The 25,153-nt window shown below is 46.5% G+C and overlaps 1 protein-coding gene across 1 annotated transcript in view; it reads right to left on the bottom strand.

Moving 5' to 3' along the window:
* Positions 1-25,153, bottom strand: part of LOC126272137 (guanine nucleotide exchange factor subunit Rich) — a 274,952-nt gene that overhangs the window by 231,865 nt on the left and 17,934 nt on the right. Inside the window, exon 2 of the mRNA XM_049974745.1 lies at positions 5,086-5,193. Coding sequence (XP_049830702.1) covers positions 5,086-5,193 — 108 coding nt within the window. The remainder of the gene's footprint in view (positions 1-5,085; positions 5,194-25,153) is intronic.

The raw sequence follows: 25,153 nt of genomic DNA, 5'->3' as shown, positions 1-25,153 counted from the left end.
GTCAGGACTGGCTCTCCCAAGGCTGTCAGTAGTTCTAAAGGAATGTTGTCTACTCCCGGGGCCTTGTTTCGATTCAGGTCTTTCAGTGCTCTGTCAGACTCTTCACGCAGTATTGTATCTCCCATTTCATCTTCATCTACATCCTCTTCCATTTCCATTATATTGTCCTCAAGTACATCGCCCTTGTATAGACCCTCTATATACTCCTTCCAGCTTTCTGCTTTCCCTTCTTTGTTTAGAACTGGGTTTCCATCTGAGCTCTTGATGTTCATACAAGTGGTTCTCTTATCTCCAAAGGTCTCTTTAATTTTCCTGTAGGCAGTATCTATCTTACCCCCTCATGAGATAAGCCTTTATGTCCTCACATCTGTCCTCTAGCCATCCCTGCTTAGCCATTTTGCACTTCCTGTCGATCTCATTTTTGAGAAGTTTGTATTCCTTTTTGCCTGCTTTATTTTCTGCATTTCTGTATTTTCTCTTTTCGTAAATTAAATTCAATATTTCTTCTGTTACCCAATGATTTCTACTAGCCCTTGTCTTTTTACCTACTTGATCCTCTGCTGCCTTCACTACTTCATCCCTCAGAGCTACCCATTCTTCTTCTACTGTATTTCTTTCCCCCATTCGTGACAATTGTTCCCTCATGCTCTCCCTAAAACTCTGTACAACCTCTGGTTTAGTCAGTTTATACAGGTCCCACCTCCTTAAATTCCCACGTTTTTGCAGTTTCTTCAGTTTTAATCTACAGTTCATAACCAATAGATTGTGGTCAGAGTCCACATCTGCCCCTGGAAATGTCTTACAATTTAAAACCTAGTTCCTATATCTCTGTCTTACCAGTATATAATCTATCTGATACCTTTCAGTATCTCCATGATTCTTTCATGTATACAACCTTCTTTCATGATTCTTAAACCAAGTGTTATCTATGATAAGTCATGCTCTGTGCAAAATTCTACCAGGTGGCTTCCTCTTTCATTTCTTACCCCCAATCCATATTCACCTACTAAGTTTCCTTCTCTCCCTTTTCCTACTCTTGAATTCCAGTCATCCATGACTATTAAATTTTCGTCTCCCTTCACTATCTGAATAATTTCTTTTATCTCATCATACATTTCATCAATTTCTTCATCATCTGCAGAACTAGTTGGCATATAAACTTGTAGTACTGTAGTAGGCATGGGCTTCATGTCTATCTTGGCCACAATAATGCATTCACTATGCTGTTGATAGTAGCTTACCTGCACTTCTATTTTTTTTATTCATTATTAAACCTACTCCTGCATTACCCCTATTTGATTTTGTATTTATAACCCTGTATTCACCTGACCAAAAGTCTTGTTCCTCCTGCCACCGAGCTTCACTATTTCCCATTATATCTAACTTTAACCTATCCATTTCCCTTTTTAAATTTTTTAACCTACCTGCCTGATTAAGGGATCTGACATTCCACGCTCCAATCCGTAGAACTCCAGTTTCCTTTCTCCAGATAACGACGTCCTCTTGAGTAGTCCCTGCCTGGAGATCCGTATGGGGGACTATTTTACCTCCGGAATATTTTACCCAAGAGGACGCCATCACCATTTAACCATACAGTACAGCTGCATGCTGTTGGGAAAAATTACAGCTGTAGTTTCCCCTTGCTTTCAGCCGTTTGCAGTACCAGCACAGCAAGGCTGTTTTGGTTAGTGTTACAAGGCCAGATCAGTTAATCATACAGACTGTTGCCCCTGCAACTACTGAAAAGGCTGCTGCCCCTCTTCAGGAACCACACGTTTGTCTGGCCTCTTAACAGATACCCCTCCATTGTGGTTGCACCTATGGTACGGCTATCTGTATCGCTGAGGCATGCAAGCCTCCCCACCAACGGCAATGTCCACGGTTCATGGACCTTGTAGTAAGTGTAAAAGCATCAAAAAGATGCACATCAAGTAGCAGACAGTACTATAATTTTGGTGTGACATGAGATGTGTGTATCCTGTAATTGTATGACACAATTTAGACATGCCTTCAGAATAGCTAAAGTGAATTTTACACCCGTTTGGTTATTAAACTGAAGTTCTGTCTCCAGATGATCTGATGGGAGGAAAAGTTAAGTATCAGCCCCCTTGATTGATAACAGACGATTTTACAATATTTGCCATGGATGGCTTTCTTCATAGTATGAGTGTCAAATATAAGCTCATCAAACCCCAGTGGACTATGCAATTGTATTGATGTTTTGCAACTTAAGATGAATCACTTTCAAAAAATTTAAAGATCTGTCTTCCATGAAGGTCAAAGACTATATTACAACCTCCCACAAACACGATGTCTCTCCTGTGAAACACCAGGTTCATTTTCCCTGGTGTTTCCACAGATATATACAATTACATTTTTGCAATATGTATGTGGAGTTATCCATAAAAAACATACTTTTCACCTGATGTTTCAAAGCTATGTCTAGTGTCAACAGAAAATGTTGGTTTGTTTCTCGCTACCAGCAAAAAGGTTTACATAAAGGAATTTTACATGCTCTTTTGATAGACTGATCCCAAATGGTCCGATATTTGTTATAACAACAGGAATAAAAAGGGGCAGCAAAACTTGAGGAATGGCCACTGCTTCTGATGGAAATTGTATATGATCAAAAGAACATTGAACAACTGGGATCAAAATGAATGACACAGTGCACCTATTAAGACAATGAATTCGTAACAGGACAATTGAGTTTGCCCAGTCTGGCCATTCTGACTTAGGATTTCCATTCCCCCCTCCCCTCTAGCATTCAGGCATATGCCTAAAGCTATTTATTTTCATTGTATTATGACGAAAACCCCTTTATCATTGTGATACGATCCTTGAATGGATGGATGGATGAATGAATGAATGAATAAATAAATACATAAATAAATAAGTCATGAATACTTCTTTGCAAGACCTGTGACTGCAAGTATCTGGTGAAACACAGAGAAAATTCACTTGATGATTCTTAAGGAAGACAGATTGGATTGGATTGGATTGCTTGCATGAAGAGATCAAACAGTGAGGTCATCGGTCTCGTCGGTTGAGGGAAGGAGAGGGAAAGAAGTCGACCGTGCCCTTTCAAGAAAACCATCCCAGCATTTGCCTGGAGCATTTCAGGGAAATCACGGAAAATCTAATAAATCAGGATGGCTGGACGGGGGATTGAACTGTCGTCCTCCCGAATGTGAGTGCAGTGCGCTAACCACTCACTCAGTTTAAGGAAGACAGTTGGTATAATGTGAAATGACTACAATTTCAAAGCTACAGAAATTTGGATGCATACGTCAGACTTCACAAATGAGGTAGGAAGCATGTACTGTACGGTGACAGTACATGCAAATATTTGCTATCCTTCATTATGGATCCTTGCTCTTTCTATTTTCACCAATACAGAAAAGTTTCCCTTTCGCTAACCAGAATCTAGTTCCACATACTGTTCCCATATTGGTGCCTAGCTCATGGGATTGCCCCAAATGGACTTCCCATAAAATTATCCGTCTCCTCCTTCCAGAATGACCTCTGTCTGTTCCAATTCCATCAGTCCACAGCCCTCAACAACCTAGTCCTGCAAAACCTTATGAATCATCAGGCCCGAACCTTCTTGAACTACACTACTTCCTCTCCATCTACAAAATTCTCCTGCTCTGCAATACCCAATTCCTGCAGCCCGTCTCCCAGAGTGAAAACCATGCCATACAGGAAGTAGAGCAGTATGCACAATGCAACTGTAACGAATCTCAGACTGCCTACTTCCTGTGATATATCAGGAGGAGTAATGCCTACCAAGCAAGACAATTTGTCAACAGTAGTTGGTTTCAGACATCCCATAATTAGACTTGGAGTTTCATTATGAACTACACCCACTTCTTTTGTGTGAGCAGATTTATACTAGACTGGACAGGCATATTTACCAGTCTAGAAACATTAGAGTGCCGCGGCAGAATTATGGTCCACCTGGAATTGGTTATCCTAATTATGCCAACAGGTTTCCATGTGATGATGTTTCGGGTTGACATCGTATTACGGAAGTGCCACCAGTAAGTGTGTGAGCTATCTAAGGTAACTTCAAGGTACTTGGATGTGAAACAATCCTCGACCTTGGTGCCTCCCAAGTAACACAGTTTTCTTCCAATCTGTCTGGTTTACACTAACAGAGCCAAATATCACAAATCTCTGTTTGCAGAACCCATAAAGATTTTATAGCAAATTTCCATTCTCCGGAACTATCATAACACACAAACATAAAACATGTTCTGGTAATTCTACAACAGATGGCATTCATGTGATAAATAAAAGAAGAAATTATATAATGGAACTTCTGCAGTGAAACAATTTTGGATGACTGAATTCAGTACTTCAGCCTTCTTTCTTTCATCTTACACTTTTGTGCCAGTACAATCAAATGACTGAACAGACGATTTTGATCCTCTTACTGACTTCACGTAAAACTTCTTAGGGTACTTAGGCGGGTCAGCCAGCAAAACTGTACTTCCAAACTCAAGGAATGATTCTCCCTTACACTCATTTTACCTTCGATCAACTACGGATCGCCAACAAGAGTTTTACTCCGATTGAATCATGAGCAACTAAGGTGAGAATTTTATGATTAATACTGAATTGTATTTGGCTCGAATCATAATAAGACATATTCTGTTTTGAAATTTAACCCAAATTTGAGAAAAATAAACAGTTCATTTATTTTGATTGACCAACAACACTATAAAGTGTCCAAATTTTTCATGAAAATTGCTTACTCTTCCATTGGGGACCTGTGTGTAGAAACAATTATAAGTAATAAATTTTTCAGTATTAAGCCATAGACATGCTTTCATGTATATGTAAAATTGGTTTCAATATTTCTGAGCTTCTATTCATCTCATATTGATACAAACTTTTTCACCATCAATGTTGGATCAGATTTTCTATGCTTGTGGTTAAGTGTGTTCATATTAAAACTGGACAAAGTTGTTAAGGATTCTTAAGTTCTTCCATCCAGACTCAAGGCACACACTTTATTTTTCATCTCAACATTCTATTAAAACAACTGAGTTCATTTCTTAATTGGAGATTTGTACTTACAGCAACAACCAGCATGCTAGAATCAGGTCTCCACTCAACAAGAATATTTGTCCCATATTGTTTAATGGAGTTTTGTTCACGTCGATGGTAGACAATTGGCACACACGGCTGAAAAATGGAAAAATACTCCAGTCAAAAAGAAACTATACTATGCAGTTCTTACAAACAACATATTAGTAACTTGTAACAACAAAAGCAAAATATGTCAAGTAGTTTCATTACAACATTGTCACAGATTCCAATACCTTTAATCCAAGAAAAAAATAGTACTGGCAACTACCATCAAGGTATGCTGTCTCAACTAGTAGTGGGAAGCTATTAAGTAATGCAACTATGATGTTACAGTCAGACTGAAGGACGACGATAGAGTGCTTGTGGGGTAAAATACTTATTTTAACTACATCATGACCAATTTCCTTCTCTGCCTTACCCAATCAAACATTTCTGACATTATCAGCATCAACAGAACATTAAACTCTAATGTTCTGTTTTCCTTCCATCCACTATGACTACTACATGCACACAAATCTATTGTTCTCTGCCACAGTATGTAAACACTGCTTCTTTCTCTATTTGGTTAACCCTTCAGTGAACCGACCTAACTGATTCTTCAGTGATAGGACCGAACTGATTCTTCAGTGATAGGACCGAACTGATTCTTCAGTGATAGGACCGAACTGATTCTTCAGTGATAGGACCGAACTGATTCTTCAGTGATAGGACCGAACTGATTCTTCAGTGATAGGACCGAACTGATTCTTCAGTGATAGGACCGAACTGATTCTTCAGTGATAGGACCGAACTGATTCTTCAGTGATAGGACCGAACTGATTCTTCAGTGATAGGACCGAACTGATTCTTCAGTGATAGGACCGAACTGATTCTTCAGTGATAGGACCGAACTGATTCTTCAGTGATAGGACCGAACTGATTCTTCAGTGATAGGACCGAACTGATTCTTCAGTGATAGGACCGAACTGATTCTTCAGTGATAGGACCGAACTGATTCTTCAGTGATAGGACCGAACTGATTCTTCAGTGATAGGACCGAACTGATTCTTCAGTGATAGGACCGAACTGATTCTTCAGTGATAGGACCGAACTGATTCTTCAGTGATAGGACCGAACTGATTCTTCAGTGATAGGACCGAACTGATTCTTCAGTGATAGGACCGAACTGATTCTTCAGTGATAGGACCGAACTGATTCTTCAGTGATAGGACCGAACTGAGTGGGATGCTTTAAGCATATATATTTCAGTACACCACATGTTGAATGAGTGGTTTGATGAGAGGGTTCCATTTGGCTGATACTTTGATCTGACTTATGTTTTATTTACTAACAGATATGATTAAGATTCTGTTTTATATCTGTATTTGATTTAGTCCATATCATCCTCTCTACTAAAATAGTCTTGGTTAGGTGGGAAAGAAACTCAACAAGTTAAAAAACTGAAATTAATGTTACTGAAAATGTATATGTTAATTCCAGCTTCTCTAAAAACATTTCATATCTAAAAAACCCATAAAAATTTCTTGAAACTAATTCAACCTAATAAATCTGTGCTGCCAAGGTGATTTTAATGATGAGTACCACCATAAAACATCATCACTGTTGTCAAATAATACCAATAATTATTACAAGATCTAACAATAATTATGGATATTATTGTGGAACTATCTTTACAATATTCACTAATTGTAAATGTGGATCCTTTACAGATTAAACGTGGTAGTAGTCATAACATACTGGTGTTAACAAAGATCTAAGTGTAAAAATCCATTAACTATGTAAACAATCTTAAAATTTATACATTCAACTGATTGGATAAATATGAATTTGGATTCACAAATTACTTTTGGAAATTCATTTAATTACAAAGTGATGTAGGACATGCTAAACCACAGGCTGGTAACCAGTGGTCAGCGGGCCAGATCCGGTCCATGATTGGTTTCAATCCAACCTGCAGAAGCAATTCTTTGAAGAGTGTGACACTCATATTGTACTTCGCCAGTGATGCATTTTCGAATATTTGCCATTGTGTTTTTTGCATTTTTCCAGGTTGGCTTCTTTATGAGACTGCCAATATATGTTAAGTTCAAGCTATTTAGACTTTACAATATTTATAATGAACAAAGAAATGACAGCTTAATTTATTTAGTATTAAAGAAACGACCCATATCTATACAATCAATTATTGAAAATATTTCTGGAAATATTAAAAGACATGCTTCCTAAGAGTGTTTGTAGATATTAATTTAAATACACAAATGAGCTGCCTGTTGCCAAAAATCACAGTTACTCCTTACTGCTTGTTGCCTGGGATTGCCTGTCTCATTGCAATATTTTGTTTTTCCATTTTTTCTTGTATTAACATCATTAAATTATTCTTGTCCAATATGTACATATTGGAATACTGCAACTGTTGAATCTAAAGGTAATTCATAATGAATTAGGTGCAACCAGTTGTTTTTGTACGAGTTTATTTTTCCATTATGAAATTTCAGGGTGCTTGGCATCCCATCTCCACATGTTTACATTAATGTACATGTTGTGAACATTGTTTCTTTACTTATGGTGTTGTTGAATATTGCAATGGTACTTAAGTAAAGAAACAAGGTTCACGACACAAATAAATGCAAACACCTGAAGATGGGGTGAACAAAAAATGAAAGCACTTTCAAAGATGAGAGTTTTGTGGCATAATTTGCACGAGCACTGCTGTAGTGTTGCATGACAAACCGTACCGTAAGGTTTAGTAATAGTGTGAATCAGACCTCTATGCTATAATACATACAGAAAACCTCCCTTAAGATAAAAATGCAGAAATTAATAAAATTGAGTCAGAACTGCTGACCAGTAATTATCTTCAAGGAGAAATGTCAGTACAGCCAACAGACATATACAAAATACATAAATTATCGTAGTTTTTGGAAATAACAGTTACTTGCTCGAAGAGGAGGAAGGGATAGAGTGGGGAAAGTTAAAAAGGAGCGGCTAGTCACTCAGACCCCATGATGAGAAGGTATCACCTGTTGTGAGGATGAGGAGAGACAAAGATAATAAGTCCATGGTCAAGTAGCTAAGTGAAATCACAAGGTCTGAAACTGTAGTGATGCCACCTGATACCACTATGGAAATCAATTAGTCGGTGCAACATTACTCTCAATTACTGTGGCGCCATTACCTAGATGGCACTTGGTATCAACGTGTCTTCTATGAATTCTGCATAGAAGCTGATCAGAGTCAGTACACAGTGAACTGATCAGCATATCATTTTGATTTATGCAGTTTACATTATGTACTCGGTTTGATTGGCAGAACACAAACTCAAAACCTCCTGGCAGATTCAAACTGTGTGCCAGACAGATTCGAACTCAGGCCTCTGCCTTTCACTGGAAAGTGCTCTACCATCTGAGCTAAGCCATGTCTCCGCAATATCCTTTCTTTCAGGAGTGCTAGTTCTGCAAGGTTCACAGGAGAGCTTCCGTAAAGTTTGGAAGGCAGGAGACGAGGTACTGGCAGAAGTAAAGCTGTGAGGACGAGGTGTGAGTCATACTTGGGTAGCTCAGATGGTAGAGCACTTGCCTGCGAAAGGCAAAGGTCCCGAGTTCAAGTCTCGGTCCGGCACACAGTTTTAATCTACCAGGAAGTTTCATATCAGCGCACACTCCACTGCAGAGTGAATATCTCATTCTGGAGAACACAAACTGTGTGAATTGGGCTTGGATTGGACAGATTACTCTAAGACAGCTTGTACTGTTCTGAATGCATTCCATTACCAAACTAGAAATGTCCAAGAAATCTGAGTTAGCCTCTGTTATTTTTGTGTGCAACTTGTCTTTCCAAAGTGGCAGCGACATAAGACCTGTGACACACACAAATTGGACTTCACAAATTTTGTAATTAACAACTGCTAACACAAACAGCACAGTGTTATGAGCTAATGACAGCAATGTTACGGGCAATACAAGCTTTAGTGAGAGTACAAGGAACATCTTCCATGACACCTATGTTAACGGCTTTGCCACTATTTAACAAACACAGTGAAGAATAGGACACTTACTATCAACAATTACTTTTATATTTTACAGCTTGTGAAATTTCTGGCATAGAAAGACAAAAGACCAAGTTCTTGTCAGGAAATCTCAAACCATATCATTTAATGCAGAATGTAGTGGAACTTCAGTTGTCTATAATATGTTTGTTATTGCAAGAATATTTTTCAATGAAGAAAGATGTTGGTGCTGCCAGGTTAGAATTCTAGTACTGGAGAAAAGGCCTCAATCTTATGCACACTGAGCTCCTGACCTACAAGAATTACATAAAATTTGCAATTTTAAATGTTTGTGCAGACAAAATTACACAGACTCTCCCAAGGGATGTTATTGTGTGCCTTACCTCTGACTTGGAAGTGAGGAACCACACATTGATGGAACCGGACCCTTCTCTGATGTAAGCAATGCCAATAGCTGAAGCCTATGAAAATGTCCATTCAGCCCAGATTTTGTTTATCATGGAAGAAGATGATGTAACAGTCAGCTCTCCAGCACCAGCATTGTGGGAAGTCTCACCCCCTCCAAACAACCCGCAAAAACGAACATACGAGCAGCAATGGGCCGTGGCAGTGTCTGGTTAGAAACATTGCTTCTTTCACTACACACCTAACACATACCCCATCGGCGTGAAATATTTTTGCTGTTATGCTGCAAATACACCCCAGCCTACAAAAGTGAACCATGTGATTGATAAATCTATGGAAGTGCAAAATTCTCATTCTGGAATTCAGCCCAGAAAATCTTTTTAGATCTCGTCATAAGCACACACTCATTAAGGTTACTCCTTGACACCTCTATCACCTCTGTCTCTCCTGAACCAATCCATTTAGAGTCACTGTATGTCCATCTTTTAAGAGATGGCTGCAGGACTCTGTTGTTGGAAAGAGGATATCAAATTAAACACCTTTCACCCATCAAATTTCGAACCGTATTTTATTTGTCAAAATGAGATTGGAAATTTGACAGCTGAAAGGTGTTTCATTTGATATTCTCAATCCACTTAGAGTTTAGGGTCGCCACCTTGCAGGCAGCTGAGACAAATCTTTCAGCTTATCAATGTCATCAGGTGACCACACTAGGAAAAAGTTTTATGTTTTCCTCACTTACAACTGATTCAATTGTTCATTTAATTTTTGTAGTTGACCCTAAACCAGGCAATGTTTTTGTGATATACTTACCACTCTCTTGAGTTTATGGTTCATGAAGCAGTACACGTCATTCAATGCAAAAGGCCTTGTGCCACTCTGAAGATTCTCTCTACAATCATAAAAAGGATAGATTGCTGCTCACCGTAAAGATGGCACACTGAGTTGCAGACAGGCAATGAAAAGACTTTTACACTTTTACACACAGAGCTTTCAGCCAACCCCTCTTCAGAAAAGGAAAAACACACAAATTCACATAAACAGGCACAATTCATGCATACATGACCTTTATCTCTGTCCACTCTGAACAGCCTATAACTGTTGTCTTGAACAAAAGCAGCAACCTGGAGGGGGTAGGGAGGCGGGAAGGATAGAGTAGAGGTGGAAGGAGGAAAAACGATGATAACCCAATGTCTCCCCACCCCGCACACAACAGTTCTGTGCCTCTGTCCTATCACCTCCCAACTCATATCCTCTACCAATGCACTCATCTGTCTTTTCCCCTCTCTGCTTTCCTCCTTTTATGATCCCCTCCTCCTCTCCTGCAGCCTCCCAATGCTGTATCTGAAAGCATAGTCCCATCGTCTTCCAGTCTCTGTACATTGTCAGACAGCGTTCTTCTCTTTCCCATCCATACCCTCCATGACTCCACACAGCTGCATTCGTTCAATAAAGAAGTCGCAGTCTGATCAGAGGCGCCATGATCCTTCTTATGTGAATATATATATGGGAAAAATATATTAAAAACAAAGATTCCAAGACTTACCAAGCGGGAAAGCGCCGGTAGATAGGCACAATAAATAAAACACACAAACACACACACACACACACAGAATTTCTAGCTTTCGCAACCGACGGTTGCTTCTTCAGGAAAGAGGGAAGGAGAGGGAAAGACGAAAGGATGTGGGTTTTAAGGGAGAGGGTAAGGAGTCATTCCAATCCCGGGAGCAGAAAGACTTCCCTTAGGGGGGAAAAAGGATAGGTGTACACTCGCACACACACACACATACACAGACACACAGAGTATGACGGTGGTTGGCCGACCATACAAACAAAAAGGGAAAAGTCAACCACCGAGAAACACATGAAAAAAATCAGACAAATCGTAGGCCATAGGCCAGAATCAACACAAAAACTCACACACTTACATTAAGCGATAAAATCCCCCTGCCCGAATAAAACGCAGCACTATGTCCGCTATGGAAGAGTCGTCAGATAAAAGTGCAGAGAGCATATCAAACAGCGCAAAAGTCTGCCTGAGCACAGTTAAAAGGGCGCACTCCAACAGAATATGGACCACCGTCAAGGACGCCCCACAATGACAAAGAGGGGGATCCTCACGACACAGTAAATAACTGTGCGTGAGTTGGGTGTGGCCAATGCGGGTGCCGACAAAGGACAACTGATTCCCTGCGGTTGGCTCGCATGGATGACCGCCACACAGTAGTCGTCTCCTTGATACGGCGGAGTTTGTTTGGCACGGGCAGGTTGCGCCAATCAGTGTCCCATAAATCGAAAACTTTGCGGCGTAATAGTGCCCGCAAATCAGTCGCCGGGAGGCCAATCTTCAGAGATGGTGCACTAGTGGCCTCTTTCGCCAGGCGGTCAACAGTTTCATTTCCGGGTATCCCAACATGGCCCGGGGTCCAAACAAAGACCACAGATCTGCCACAACGGCCAAGAGTATGCAGGGACTCCTGGATAGGCATCACCAGACGAGAACGAGGGAAACACTGGTCGAGAGCTCGTAAACCGCTCAGGGAATCGCTACAGATAACGAAGGACTCACCTGAGGAGGAGCGGATATACTCTAGGGCACGAAAGATGGCGACCAGCTCAGCAGTGTAAACACTGCAGCCAGCCGGCAACGAACGTTGTTCAGAATGGTCCCCTAGAGTTAGTGCATAACTGACACGACCAGCAACCATCGAACCGTCGGTATAGACAATGCCAGAGCCCTGATACGTAACCAGGATGGAATAAAAGTGGCGTCGGAAGGCCTCCGGGGGGGACTGAGTCCTTCGGGCCCTGTGCCAAGTTGAGCCAAAGGCAACGGCGAGGCACACACCATGGGGGTGTATGCAGAGGGGCCCGGAAAGGGGGTGGTACAGGGAAACACCCAAGCCCGTAGAGAAGCTGTTTGACACGTACGGCGATCGGACAACCCGACAGGAGCCGACGTTCTGGCAGACGGACAACTGACTGCAGGAACAGGACAAGATAATTTGGATGCCCGGGTGAGCTAAAAACATGGGCAGCATAAGCAGCCAGTAATTGTTGGCATCGTAACCGCAGTGGAGGGACACCTGCCTCCACAAGTATGCTGTCCACAGGGCTGGTCCGGAAGGCACCAGTGGCAAGGCATATCCCGCTGTGGAGGATTGGGTCCAGCAGCCGCAACGCAGATGGGGATGCTGAGCCATAAGCCAGACTCCCATAGTCCAGACGGGACTGGATTAACGCCTGGTAAAGCCATAGGAGAGTAGATCGGTCAGCACCCCACCTGGTGTGACTCAGGTATCGCAGAGCATTTAGATGCCGCCAACACGCCTGTTTAAGCTGCCGAATATGAGGCAGCCAAGTTAACCGGGCATCAAAAACAACCCCCAAAAACCTATGTAACTCCACCACTCGCCGTCAAGATAAAGCCGCGGCTCCAGGTGAACAGTGTGTCGCCGGCAGAAATGCATAACACAGGTCTTGGCTCCTGAAAACTGAAAACCATGCGCTACAGCCCAAGACTGCGCCTTGCGGATTGCGCCCTGTAGCTGACGTTCAGCAGCTGCAATGCCAATAGAGCTGTAGTAAAGGCAGAAGTCGTCAGCATACAGGGAAGTAGAGAAAGAATTTCCCACCGCCGCAGCGAGCCCGTTAATGGCTATTAAAAACAGACAGACACGTAGAACAGAACCCTGTGGCACACCGTTCTCCTGGACTTTGGAGGAACTATATGAGGCCGCGACGCGCACGTGGAAGGTACGATACGACAGAAAATTGCGGATATAGATCGGCAGAGGGCCCCGAAGGCCCCATCCATGAAGCGTAGAAAGGATGTGATAGCGCCATGTCGTATCATACGCCTTCCGCATGTCGAAAAAGACAGCGACCAGATGCTGATGGTGGGCAAAGGCAGTACGGATGGCCGACTCCAGGCTCACCAAATTGTGGGCGGAGGAGCGGCCTTTACTGAACCCACCCTGAGACGGAGCCAGAAGGCCCCAAGACTCCAGTACCCAATTCAAGCGCCGGCTCACCATCCGTTCAAGCAACTTGCAAAGAACGTTGGTGAGGCTAATGGGACAGTAGCTGTCCACCTCCAAAGGGTTCTTCCCCGGTTTCAGAATGAGGACAACAAGACTTTCCCGCCATTGCGACGGAAACTCACCCTCGACCCAAATGCGGTTGTAAAGGTCGACGAGGCGTCGCTGGCAGTCCACTGAAAGGTGTTTCAGCATCTGAGAGTGGATGCTATCTGGGCCAGGAGCGGTATCAGGACAAGCGGCGAGGGCACTGCGGAATTCCCACTCACTGAATGGAACATTGTACAATTCAGGATGGTGGGTGCGAAAAGAGAGACTCTGACGTTCTATCCGCTCTTTAATGGAGCGGAAGCCCAAGGGGTAGTTGGCAGAAGCGGAATTCAGAGCAAAGTGCTCTGCCAAGCGGTTTGCAATGACGTCGGAGTCAGTATAAACTTCTCCATTCAGTGAGAGCGCAGGGATGCTGACAGGGGTCCGATAGCCATACAGACAGCGAATCTTGGCCCAGACCTGCGATGGAGTGACATGGAGGCCAATTGTGGACAGATACCGCTCCCAGCACTCCTGCTTGCATTGGCGGATAATGCGGCGGGCTCGCGCACGCAGCCGTTTGAAGACGATAAGGTGTTCGATTGAGGGACGTCGCTTGTAACGCTGGAGCGCCCGCCGGCGAGCTTAAATCGCTTCAGCGATCGCAGGCGACCACCAAAGCACAGTCCACCGCCGAGGGGATCCAGAAGAATGGGGAATGGCAGATTTGGCGGCAGTAACGAAGCCAGTGGTGGCCGATTGAACCACAGCATCAATGTCATCGTTAGAGTGTGGCTCAATAGCGGCAGTGGAGGAGAACAAGTCCCAGTCAGCCTTATTCAGAGCCCATCTGCTAGGGCGCCCAGAAGACTGACGCTGTGGTAGTGACAGAAAGATCGGAAAGTGGTGACTACCACAAAGGTCGTCATGCACTCTCCATTGGACAGACGGTAAGAGGCTAGGGCTACAGATCGAAAGGTCAATGGCGGAGTATGTGCCATGCACCACACTGAAGTGTGTGATTGCACCATTATTTAATATCGAGAGATCGAGCTGCGTCAATAAATGCTCAACGACGGCGCCTCGACCTGTTGCCACCGACCCACCCCACAGATGGTTATGGGCGTTAAAGTCGCCCAGTAACAAGAAAGGTGGCGGCAATTGGGCTATCAGAGCAGCCAGGACATGCAACGCGACATCACCATCCGGTGGAAGGTAAAGACTGCAGACGGTAACAGCCAGTGGCGTCCACATCCGAACAGCGACAGCCTCTAAGGGTGTTTGGACAGGTACAGACTCGCTGTGAAGAGAGTTCAGGACATATATGCAGACGCCACCAGACACCCTTTCATAAGCTGCCCGGTTCTTATAATAACCCCGGTAGCCACGGAGGGCGGGGGTTCGCATTGCCGGAAACCAAGTTTCCTGCAGAGCAATGCAGAGGAAAGGGTGAAGGCTGATAAGTGGGTGGAGCTCAGCTAGATGGTGGAAGAAACCGCTGCAGTTCCTGTGGAGGATGGTGTTCTCCATGGCTGAGAAAGGCGTGACGGGACTGGGAAGGGAGACTGAGACTGAGACTGAGACTGAGACTGAGACTGAGACTGAGAGTGAGAGTGAGAGTGAGAGTGAGAGTGAGAGTGAGAGTGAGAGTGAGAGTGAGAGTGAGAGGGAGAGGGAGAGGGAGAGGGAGAGGGAGAGGGAGAGGGAGAGTGAGAGTGAGAGTGAGAGGGAGAGGGAGAGGGAGAGGGAGAGGGAGAGGGAGAGGGAGAGGGAGAGGGAGAGGGAGAGGGAGAGTGAGAGTGAGAGTGAGAGTGAGAGTGAGAGTGAGAGTGAGAGTGAGAGTGAGAGTGAGAGTGAGAGTGAGAGTGAGAGTGAGAGTGAGAGTGAGAGGGAGAGGGAGAGGGAGAGGGAGAGGGAGAGGGAGAGGGAGAGGGAGAGGGAGAGGGAGAGGGAGAGGGAGAGGGAGAGGGAGAGGGAGAGGGGGAGAGGGGGAGAGGGAGAGGGAGAGGGAGAGGGAGAGTGAGAGTGAGAGTGAGAGTGAGAGTGAGAGTGAGAGTGAGAGTGAGAGGGTGAGGGTGAGGGAGTGGGTGAGGGAGTGGGTGAGGGAGTGGGTGAGGGAGTGGGTGAGGGAGTGGGTGAGGGAGTGGGTGAGGGAGTGGGTGAGGGAGAGGGGGCGGGGAGGGGGCGGAGAGGGGGCGGCGAGGGGTGGGGAGGGGTGGCGAGGGGTGGGGAGGGGTGGGGAGGGTGGCGAGGGGTGGCGAGGGGTGGCGAGGGGTGGGGAGGGGTGGGGAGGGGTGGGGAGGGGTGGGGAGGGGTGGGGAGGGGTTGGGAGGTGTGGGGAGGGGTTGGGAGGTGTGTGGAGGGGTTGGGAGGGGTTGGGAGGGGTTGGGAGGGGTTGGGAGGGGTTGGGAGGGGTTGGGAGGGGTTGGGAGGGGTTGGGAGGGGTGGGGTGGGGTGGGGTGGGGTGGGGAGGGGTGGGGAGGGGTGGGGAGGGGTGGGGAGGGGTGGGGAGGGGTGGGGAGGGGTGGGGAGGTGTGGGGAGGGGTGGGGAGGGGTGGGGAGGGGTGGGGAGGCGGGGGAGGGGTGGGGAGGCGGGGGAGGCGTGGGGAGGGGTGGGGAGGGGTTGGGAGGCGTGGGGAAGCGAGGGGAGGGGTAGGGAGGGGTGGGGAGGCGTGGGGAAGCGAGGGGAGGGGTAGGGAGGGGTGGGGAGGTGTGGGGAGGGGTGGGGAGCGGTGTGGAGGGGTGGGGAGGGGTGGGGAGGGGATGGGTGGGGAGGGGTGGGGAAGGGTGGGGAGTGGAGGGGTTGGGAGGGGTTGGGAGGGGTGGGGAGTGGTGAGGTTGGGAGGGGTGGGGTGGGGAGGTGTGGGGAGGTGTGGGGAGGGTGGGGAGGGGTGGGGAGGGATGGGGAGGGGTGGGGGGCTGACAAGGGGAAGGGATGGGAGAGGAGGGGAGGGGGTGTGAGGGAATGGGAGGGGGTGGGAGAGGGGCGGAGGATGGGAGGAGGGGGTGGGAGAGGAGGGAGTGTGAGGGAATGGGAGGGGGTGGGAGAGGGGCGGAGGATGGGAGGAGGAGGTGGGAGAGGGGGGAGGGAGTGAAAGGGGAGATGAGGGGGTAGGGGACGGGCGGAGGATGGGAGGAGGAGGTGGGAGAGGGGGGAGGGAGTGAAAGGGGAGATGAGGGGGTAGGGGACGGGCGGAGGATGGGAGGAGGGGGTGGGAGGGGGAGGGGAGGGGAGGGGGAGAAGGGGAGTGGGTGGGGGAGTGGCAGTGGGAGGTAGAGGAGGAAGGGGGAGGTAGGGGAGGAGGGAAGGAGGGGGAGGGGAGGGGGATTGTGGAATGTGGATGGTTGAGGGGAAGGTGGATGGTTGAGGTCAAGGCGGAGGGGGAGAGGGGAGAGGGAGAGAGGGGTAGGGGTAGGGGAGGGGGTAGGGGAGGGGGTAGGAGAGGGGGCGGGGGATGGGGAATGGGGGTGGTAGGGGGAGGATAGGGGAAGGGGGTGGGGGACGGGAGGAGGTGGTGGGATGGGAGGGTAGGGGAGAGGGGTAGGGAGGGTGGGAAGGGGTTGGGACAGGTTGTGAGGGGATGGGTGGGGAGGGTAGCGGAGGGTTGGGGTCGGAAGGGGATGGGAGGGGAAGGGAGGCAGGTGGAGGGGGAGGGGTATAGTGGAGGGTTGAGGGGAAGGCGGAGGGGGAGTGGGAAAGGGGTGTGGGAGAAGGGGAGTAGGAGTGGGAGGGTGAGGGGGAGAGGGAGAGGGGGTAGGGAGAGGGAGCATAGGAGTGGGAGGGTAAAGGGGAAGGGAAGAGGGCGGTGGGGGCGGGAGGGGGAGGGGGAGAGGCGTAGTGGGAGGGGGAGTAGGTGGAGGGGGGAGGTAGGGGAGGAGGGGGAGGTAGGGGCGGATGGGGGTAGAGGCGGAGGGCAGAGGGGGAGGGGGAGAGGGAGGGGAGGGGGAGAGGGAGTGTGAGGGGGAGTGGGAGGGGGAGTGGGAGGGGCTTGGGAGGGGGAGTGTGCGGGGCATGGGAGGGGGAGTGTGAGGTGCGTGGGAGGGGAAGTGGGAGGGGGAGTGGGAGGGGGAGTGGGAGGGGGACTGGGAGAGGGAGTGGGAGGGGGAGGGGGAGGGGAGGGAGTGGTGTGGATAGAGGGGGATGGGGTGGTGGAGGGTGGACGGGGAGGGGGAGGGGGACCGAGAGGGGGAGAGGGGGAGTGGGAGGGGTGTGGGAGGGGGATGTGTTGCAGGGGGGATGTAGGGGAGGAGAGGGGATGTAGGGGTTGAGGGGGGATGTAGGGGAGAAGAGGGAGGTAGGGGAGGAGGGGGAGGTAGGGGATGAGAGGGGAGGTAAGGGAGGAGGGGGGATGTGGGGGAGGTAGGGGATGAGGTGGGGGTAGGGAGGAGGGGGAGAGGGGGAGAGGGGGTGGGTGTGAGTGGGGATGGGACGGTGTTGGGGGATGTGGGAGGGGGAGGGGGGAGGGAGTGTGAGGGAGAGGGGCAAGGGAGTGTGAGGGTGAGGGGGAGGAGGGAGGGAGGAGGGGGAAGACGATTCCACACCAAAGATGCTAGGGAGGGAGTTCTTCCTTATCTGGCTTGCACTATGGATTTCAAATTTGAATATGGAGGTCAAATGCCTGAGGGGTACAAAAAAAGAGAAGCAGCAACAAACCAAAACCGCAAGATGAAGCAAAGTCACGAGGACAGCCAGGCCAACATGAGAAGAACTCCAAGAGAAGAAATGGAATCGGCAACGGGAAAGGAGGGAGGATACGAAAGGAGAAGGAAGGGGAAGAGAAAGCAGCCCAGAAAAGAATAAAGGCTGCAATAGCTCAGGGACCCATGCGACCACAAACATACCCACCAAATAGCTGTTGGCCCCCTGGAGGGAGGGGGGGGGGCAAATTTTTAGATCTCAAGGGTAAGTAAAGCCATAAGTTGACAAAAAATGCAAGGACTTCTGTATTTCTAAGCATGTGAGCAAAATCTTCAGTACTAACATCAACATCCACTATTTTCTTCCTCATATCAATCATACATTCCAATACGTAAACTAGTTCCAAAGTGCCAAAATGTACTAGAATAAATAAAGTGTCTATAAAATGTCGCACTGTAATGTTCTTGCAGCGAGACAGTCGCAATTCCTGAAATCTATTGTCCATGACCTCTGGCCTGCCAAGTAGCACCACACTCCTAAGTCCATGGATAAACCAAAAAAATCTGCAGCATTACACCACATACAAAAAGACCTGACCTGCAGGCAGATCGGTGAGACTAGAGCCAACGGGCAGGGCCTGCACGTTAGTGGGAAATGATGGGCTTCAGATTGGCTGGCCTGATCTGTTAGAGATACCCACAGAAATTGCCTGTGGTTGTGGCCCGTCATGGAAGTCCACTGGGGTGGCCAGCTATTTACATGTCACAGACACCGTGTTGTTGAAATGAGACGACAGTGATCAATCCATGCAATAGATAACTTGTGTGAATACTGTGAAAATCAGTACTAATGAGGATAGGCAACAGCTCACCATGATGATGATCGCTGAGTCGCAGACACTCATAGAAAAGACAAACATTCTCACAACTACATTTTTGGCAATGGCCTTTTTCAGAAGATGAGAGCACACATGTATTCACACAACCATTGACACACAACTAGTGCACACACTAGTGTCTCTGACCACTGCACCAACAATCTCTGAGAATCAGATCCAAACAAACCTCTTCTCGTGCACCCCTGCCTCTTGTCAGCAGCTGCTAGGCTAACAGCAAGATGTGGTGACAGCACTGATTGATAGCTGAGATGAATGGCAAAGAGGGAAGAAGCAATAATAAGAGGCAGTAGGGAAGCGGTTCACATGCTCAGCTGCACCCAGCTAGTGACGATGCATGACGTCTCAGTAAACAAAACATTTCATCTACTGAGACAAAAACTAAATTTTTCCAGAGTTTTTTTTCAAATTTTCCTGATATTTCCCTGATTTCCAGAACTCGTGGCAACCCTGTTATTGTAATGCCTAAAGTGTAGTGGGCAAGAAATACTGAATAACATCTGTTTGTCACTTAATAAAAATAAATAAATAAATAAAACACACACACACAAATGATCAGGATAAGGGCATATTTACAAAATCATTTGTGATGTGAATATACAATTATTCATTCCACGTCATTATTGTTTATTTTGCAAATGATACTTGAAACCAACCAGCTAACTTGCAATTTGTGTCATTGTATGATACACAGTTTATGAAATATGTTGTAAACACCGAGACCAATGAAAAACTAGCTATTTTATATCAGACAATGGAGATTCTGTGTAGGAATATCAACAATAAAGGAAAAGACAGATTGCTTCTTACCATAAAGAAGACACGTTAAGCTGTAGACAGGCACTATCATAAAGCTTTTGGCCACAGCCTTCATCAATGACAGACACACACACGCACACACACACACACAATACACTATACATACACACAAGCAAGCATATCACATGCACACATGACCCTCAACTCCTGCACCTCCGACCAGAATGCAGCTATCACATGGGATGCAAGCAGCAACCTGGAATGGGTGGGGAAGGGGAAGGGATAGTAGTGTATTGGTGCACTGACTGGTGGAGTGTGCAGGGATTAGAAGGCCAACAGGTGCAGCATCAGAAGATTTACCTCCTGGATCCCTACATGTAACTGTTGATGCCACGTCCCTATATGCCAACACCCCTCATGCCCATTGTCTTACCACTACTGAACACTACCTTTCCCAACATCCTTCAGACTCTGAACCCACTACCTCATTCCTCATACACCTTACTAATTGCATCTTAATCCACAACTACTTCCATTTGAAGGGAAGATACATAAAACAAATCAGCCATGAGCACTCACATGGCATTCTCCTATGCCAACTTTTTCTATCCCAACTTTTTTTATGGTCCATCTAGAGAGACCTCTGTAGCCTCTCAAAACACCAAACCCCTAGTCTGGTTCATGTTCACTGACAATATCTTCATGATCTGGACCCAGGGCAAAAACACCCTATCTTGGTTCCTTCACAACCTCAACACCTTTTCTCCCATCCACTTCATGTGATCCTCCTCAACCTACCCATGCCACCTTCCTGAATGTCGACCACCTATTCTCTGCCAGCTCCATCTGCACCTCTGTCCACATTAAACTCACCAGCCACCAACAGTACCTGCATTTTGACAGCTGTCATCCCTTTCAGACCAAAAAATCCCTTGCATACAGCCCCGGCTACTCAGAGACGGAGTATCTGGAGTGACAAAAACTCCTTTGCTCAGTATGCTGAGGGTCTCGCCAAGGCCTTCACAGACTGGCACTATACCCCAGACCTGGGCCGCAAACAGATCTCCCATGCCATTTCCCCTCGCAACGGCAATCCTCCCATTACCTCCAAAAACTAGCCACAAAGGAGTGTCCCCTTTGTCACCCAGTACCACACTGGACTGGAACAACCAAACCTTCACCAGAGCATTGATTATCTACCATTATTCCTAAAATGAGGGACATCCTACCTGAGATACTTCCCACCCATCCTAAAGTTGTGTTCCATCACCCAGCCAACCTCCACAACATCCTAAGTCCATCCCTACATCACTCCCAATCTCAACCCTTTGCCACAAGAATCATATCCCTGTGGAAGACCCATGTGCAAAACCTGCCCAAACCACCCATCGAACACTTCCTGTTCCAGTCCTACCCCTTCAAGAGCCAGACCACCTGTGAAAGCAGCCATGTCAATTACCAGGTCTGCTGCAATCATTGCTCAGCTTTTTACACTACTTTGAGACTATCAACCAGCTGTCCACCGGGATGAATGGCTACTGTCAAACTGTACCCAAGACCAAAGTAGACCACCCAGTGGCACAACATTTTAATGGCTGCTTTACTACCCAAGCCATCTGGATCCTTCCCTCCACCATAGCTTTTCTGAACTGCACAGATGGGAGTTATCCTTACAACTCATTCTCTGCTCCACCGATTATCGCAGCCTCAGCCTACAGAAACATACAGTCCCCACACCATCTACCCAACAGTTTTCACTCCCTCTGTCCTATCATCTCCCATTCTCATCTCCCACCCTGTTTATTTGCCACCCTCTGCCGACGCATCTGCCCGTCTTTCCCCACTCCTTTTTTCCCCACTTCTCTGCCCCACAACATCCTGACTGTGCACATGTTGGCACTCTAGTTCCTGCTCACTCCACAGGACAGCGTTCATCTCCCTCCCCACAGCTTACACTACTAAGCCTTCCCCCTCCCCACCTCTTCTAGGTTGCTGCTTGCATCCCATAAGATAGCTGCATTCCGCTCTGAGACACTGGAGTTGGCGGTCATGTTTCTGTGAGATGTGCTTGCTTGTGTGTTTGAATGGAGTCTGTCTCTCTTTTACTGACGATAGCTGGGGCCAAAAGCTTTTAATTGTGCCTGTCTGCAACTTAAGGTGTCTACCATACAGTAATTAGAAATCTCTCTTTTCCTACATTGTAGCTATTTTTTACAAGAGAAATAGATTCTTTAAAGAATCAGAGCTGGGGTTACTGGCTTAAACTATTCCATTATGTACAGAAATTGCATCGTCATGGGCAACTGATGATTGCTCATCAATTTTGGTCCTAAGCATCACTCACCTGACCTGACTGGAGTGGACTGGACTACCCATGGTTGCCAGGGCGTACTTGTACAATTTTCATGTTCTATACACTGTCAGGCAATGGTGTCACACACTAACACAGATGCACTGACCCTATTTCCTATGGGAGCTGACCCATCTTTTAAACAACATGAGTTTGTGTGCTTCCAGGATTCATGTATTTCAACTTTCCTCATAACATCATGTGACATCGCAGCTGCCACATGCAAGAAGCCAACGTTATGCTGGCTCACTCACTTTGTGCAATGTGGGGGACCATATACACCTTCAGGACCATACTTTTGCCCCTACTGGCTGCAGAAAGATCAACTGCACCTGAACAATGGGGTTCTTTGTGGATTTCAGATGAGAGCCACTGCTGAATTCTGATTCTGCCCTCTCTTTGGTTGCAGGAGCTGTATCCCCTGCACACTGTCCACTGTGGCATTTCACAATGAAAAGTTTGTTCTGGTAGCACATTTTTTGGCTCAATATTGACTGTGACAGAGTAGACTGTCTGCCAATGTTTCACCTATTAGGACCATCAAGCTGTGCCTCATCAACATTTTCTCCCTGGCCCTATGCTGTGAAGTCATGGGAGCTTTTTCACCTAGAAAGTACTGGCCTGTTTTTAAGCACTGTGTGTTCTGAATTTCCTATCTCACTTTTGCTATGCCTATCAAAGCCTTGGAAAAAATTTTCATGTATGAAGGAACACTATACACTTTTGCTTCAGGGAATGGGACAGTCTTCATATCCATGACTTTGAATGGCTGTATGCCCATAACAGGATTCAACACCTCCATACTATGGCCTTTCACCCAGCCTCAAATACTCTTGCAGAATGCTTTAACTGCACCTTCAAGACCCAGTTCGGCATAGAAATGATGTCAAACACTGCAGCTAGCATCCGCTGCAGTTTGTAGCACTTTATAGGGCCAACCCAATTGAAGGCTTGCAGCCCAGCTATGACACTTTACAACCATCCTCACCACACTCTCTCGGACATTCTGCACCCATCAGCAGTGCACGTCATTGCCAAGGCTTCTTCCTTCCTGGGGGGCTTACCAGTGTGAGCCTGTAAGTTTGGATACCATCCAACCTGATCCATGGGATGATCTCTGCCCATCAAAGGGCCACAATGTATGGCATGGCCTACATCTACAGCCTTCTGCAGCATCACAGAAATCAACTTTATCTCCACTATTTCAGTCAGATGCTACCTGCTTCTCCGCCCGTGGCAGACCCACCAATCCCATGGCAGCTAATGCATCTTACATTGAGCCTCACCGCTACTGGGGCACTGGGGAGGGGGAGAGGCATAATGTTGTGGCACCACCTGACGGCACAAGGGACACTGGTTAGCTGGTGTAACATTGCTGTTGACTGCAGTGGGGCCACTACCCAAAAGGCACTTGGAATCATAAAAGCCGTTTCCAGATCGCACAGGTAAGTCATCCCAGAGCAGGTCAAAGTCGATTGTGAAGCAATCAGTGAAGTGCACACCAGTCGGCAATTATTTTGGTTTATGGTGTTAACGTTGAGGACTCTGTCATTGGTGGAACTCTGATACTTGAACTGGATAGCTTATTCTAAGATAGCTTGTACTGGTCCAGAAGTGTTCTGCTCCAGAATCATTCTGTAACCAATCTCAAACTGCCTAATAAATTGGAGTGAGTCCTGTCAGTTTTTTGTGCAGTTTGTCTTTACAAAAGAAACTATCAATTTTTTAAGCATACAGTTTCCTCAAAATACTTAGAGTACAAATTAGTTTCTCTGTGCGTGAACATGCAAATTGTGCTGTGACCTTATCAGATGCCATGTGTCACAAAATTCAGGTGTGATTTTAAGTGATGTTTGCAGTACAGTTTCTCCCACATCAATGTGAGGAATGGCTTGTGCTGTTAGACTATTCTAGGCTGAAGGCGAAAACTGTCTCAGTACATTGAGGAAAATGTCCATGTACTACCTATGCCTATTCCTGTCTGCAGACTAGGAAAGATAATCATGTTACATTCATTAGGCAGCTGATCTACATCATCATAGCAGAAAAGCACACCTGAATGCATGTCACCATGTGTGGGACACCATATGCTGACTCAATAAGCATAGATATGATCACTCAACACGCCACTGATGAAGCAGCAAAAAGAGAAGAAATAAAGCTTCCAAACTTAATACTGAATTACCACCAATTACTCAGACTTATGAAGCTACTTATAAAGTAAAAGGTAAAATGTACAGCTCATTGGTTGGTTGGTTGATTAGGGGGGAGGGGATCCAAAAGCGAAGTCATTGGTCCTATCGGATAGGGGAAGGAAGCTGGCTGTCCCCTTTCAAAGGAACCATCTCAGCATTTGCCTGAACTGATTTAGGGAAATCACAGAAAACCTAAATCAGGATGGCCAGATGCAGGTTTGAACCGTCATCCTCCCAAATGCGAGTCCAGTGTGCTAACCACTGCACCATCTCGCTTGGTACAGCTCATTCGTATCAACGTTTGTGACAAAAGAAAAACTTGCAGGCTTCGTGTCAGCAGGTCTCATATTCAAATCATGTTTAAAAAGTGTTTTTGCACATGATGTGCAAATTTTCTTATGGCAACGCAAATTGTGCACAATGTGAAGTATGTTATTGTGGTCTTCAGTCCTGAGACTGGTTTGATGCAGCTCTCCATGCAATGTGAAGTATGGTTGGAAGAATTAAAGGAATTCATTACACCAGAATTAGACCATTCCAAAGCAAGTGGACTAACTTTGTGGCAAAACAAGCGCTGTATCATTATGAGAGATACAGAGGCAAGCGAGTTTGTCGGGACTTACTCCAGTTCACTACTAGCGCCATGTCATCATAATGCGCCTGTGCGAAGCATACAAAGTATTGTGCCATCATCTAAGAATGAAATTAAAAAATACTGTAGCTTTTCCAAACTTTAT

This window comes from Schistocerca gregaria, chromosome 5 (assembly GCF_023897955.1).
Source record: "Schistocerca gregaria isolate iqSchGreg1 chromosome 5, iqSchGreg1.2, whole genome shotgun sequence".
NCBI lineage: Eukaryota > Metazoa > Arthropoda > Insecta > Orthoptera > Acrididae > Schistocerca > Schistocerca gregaria.
The sequence above is the reverse complement of the archived record's forward strand: the minus strand, read 5'-3'. Positions and strand labels throughout refer to the sequence as shown.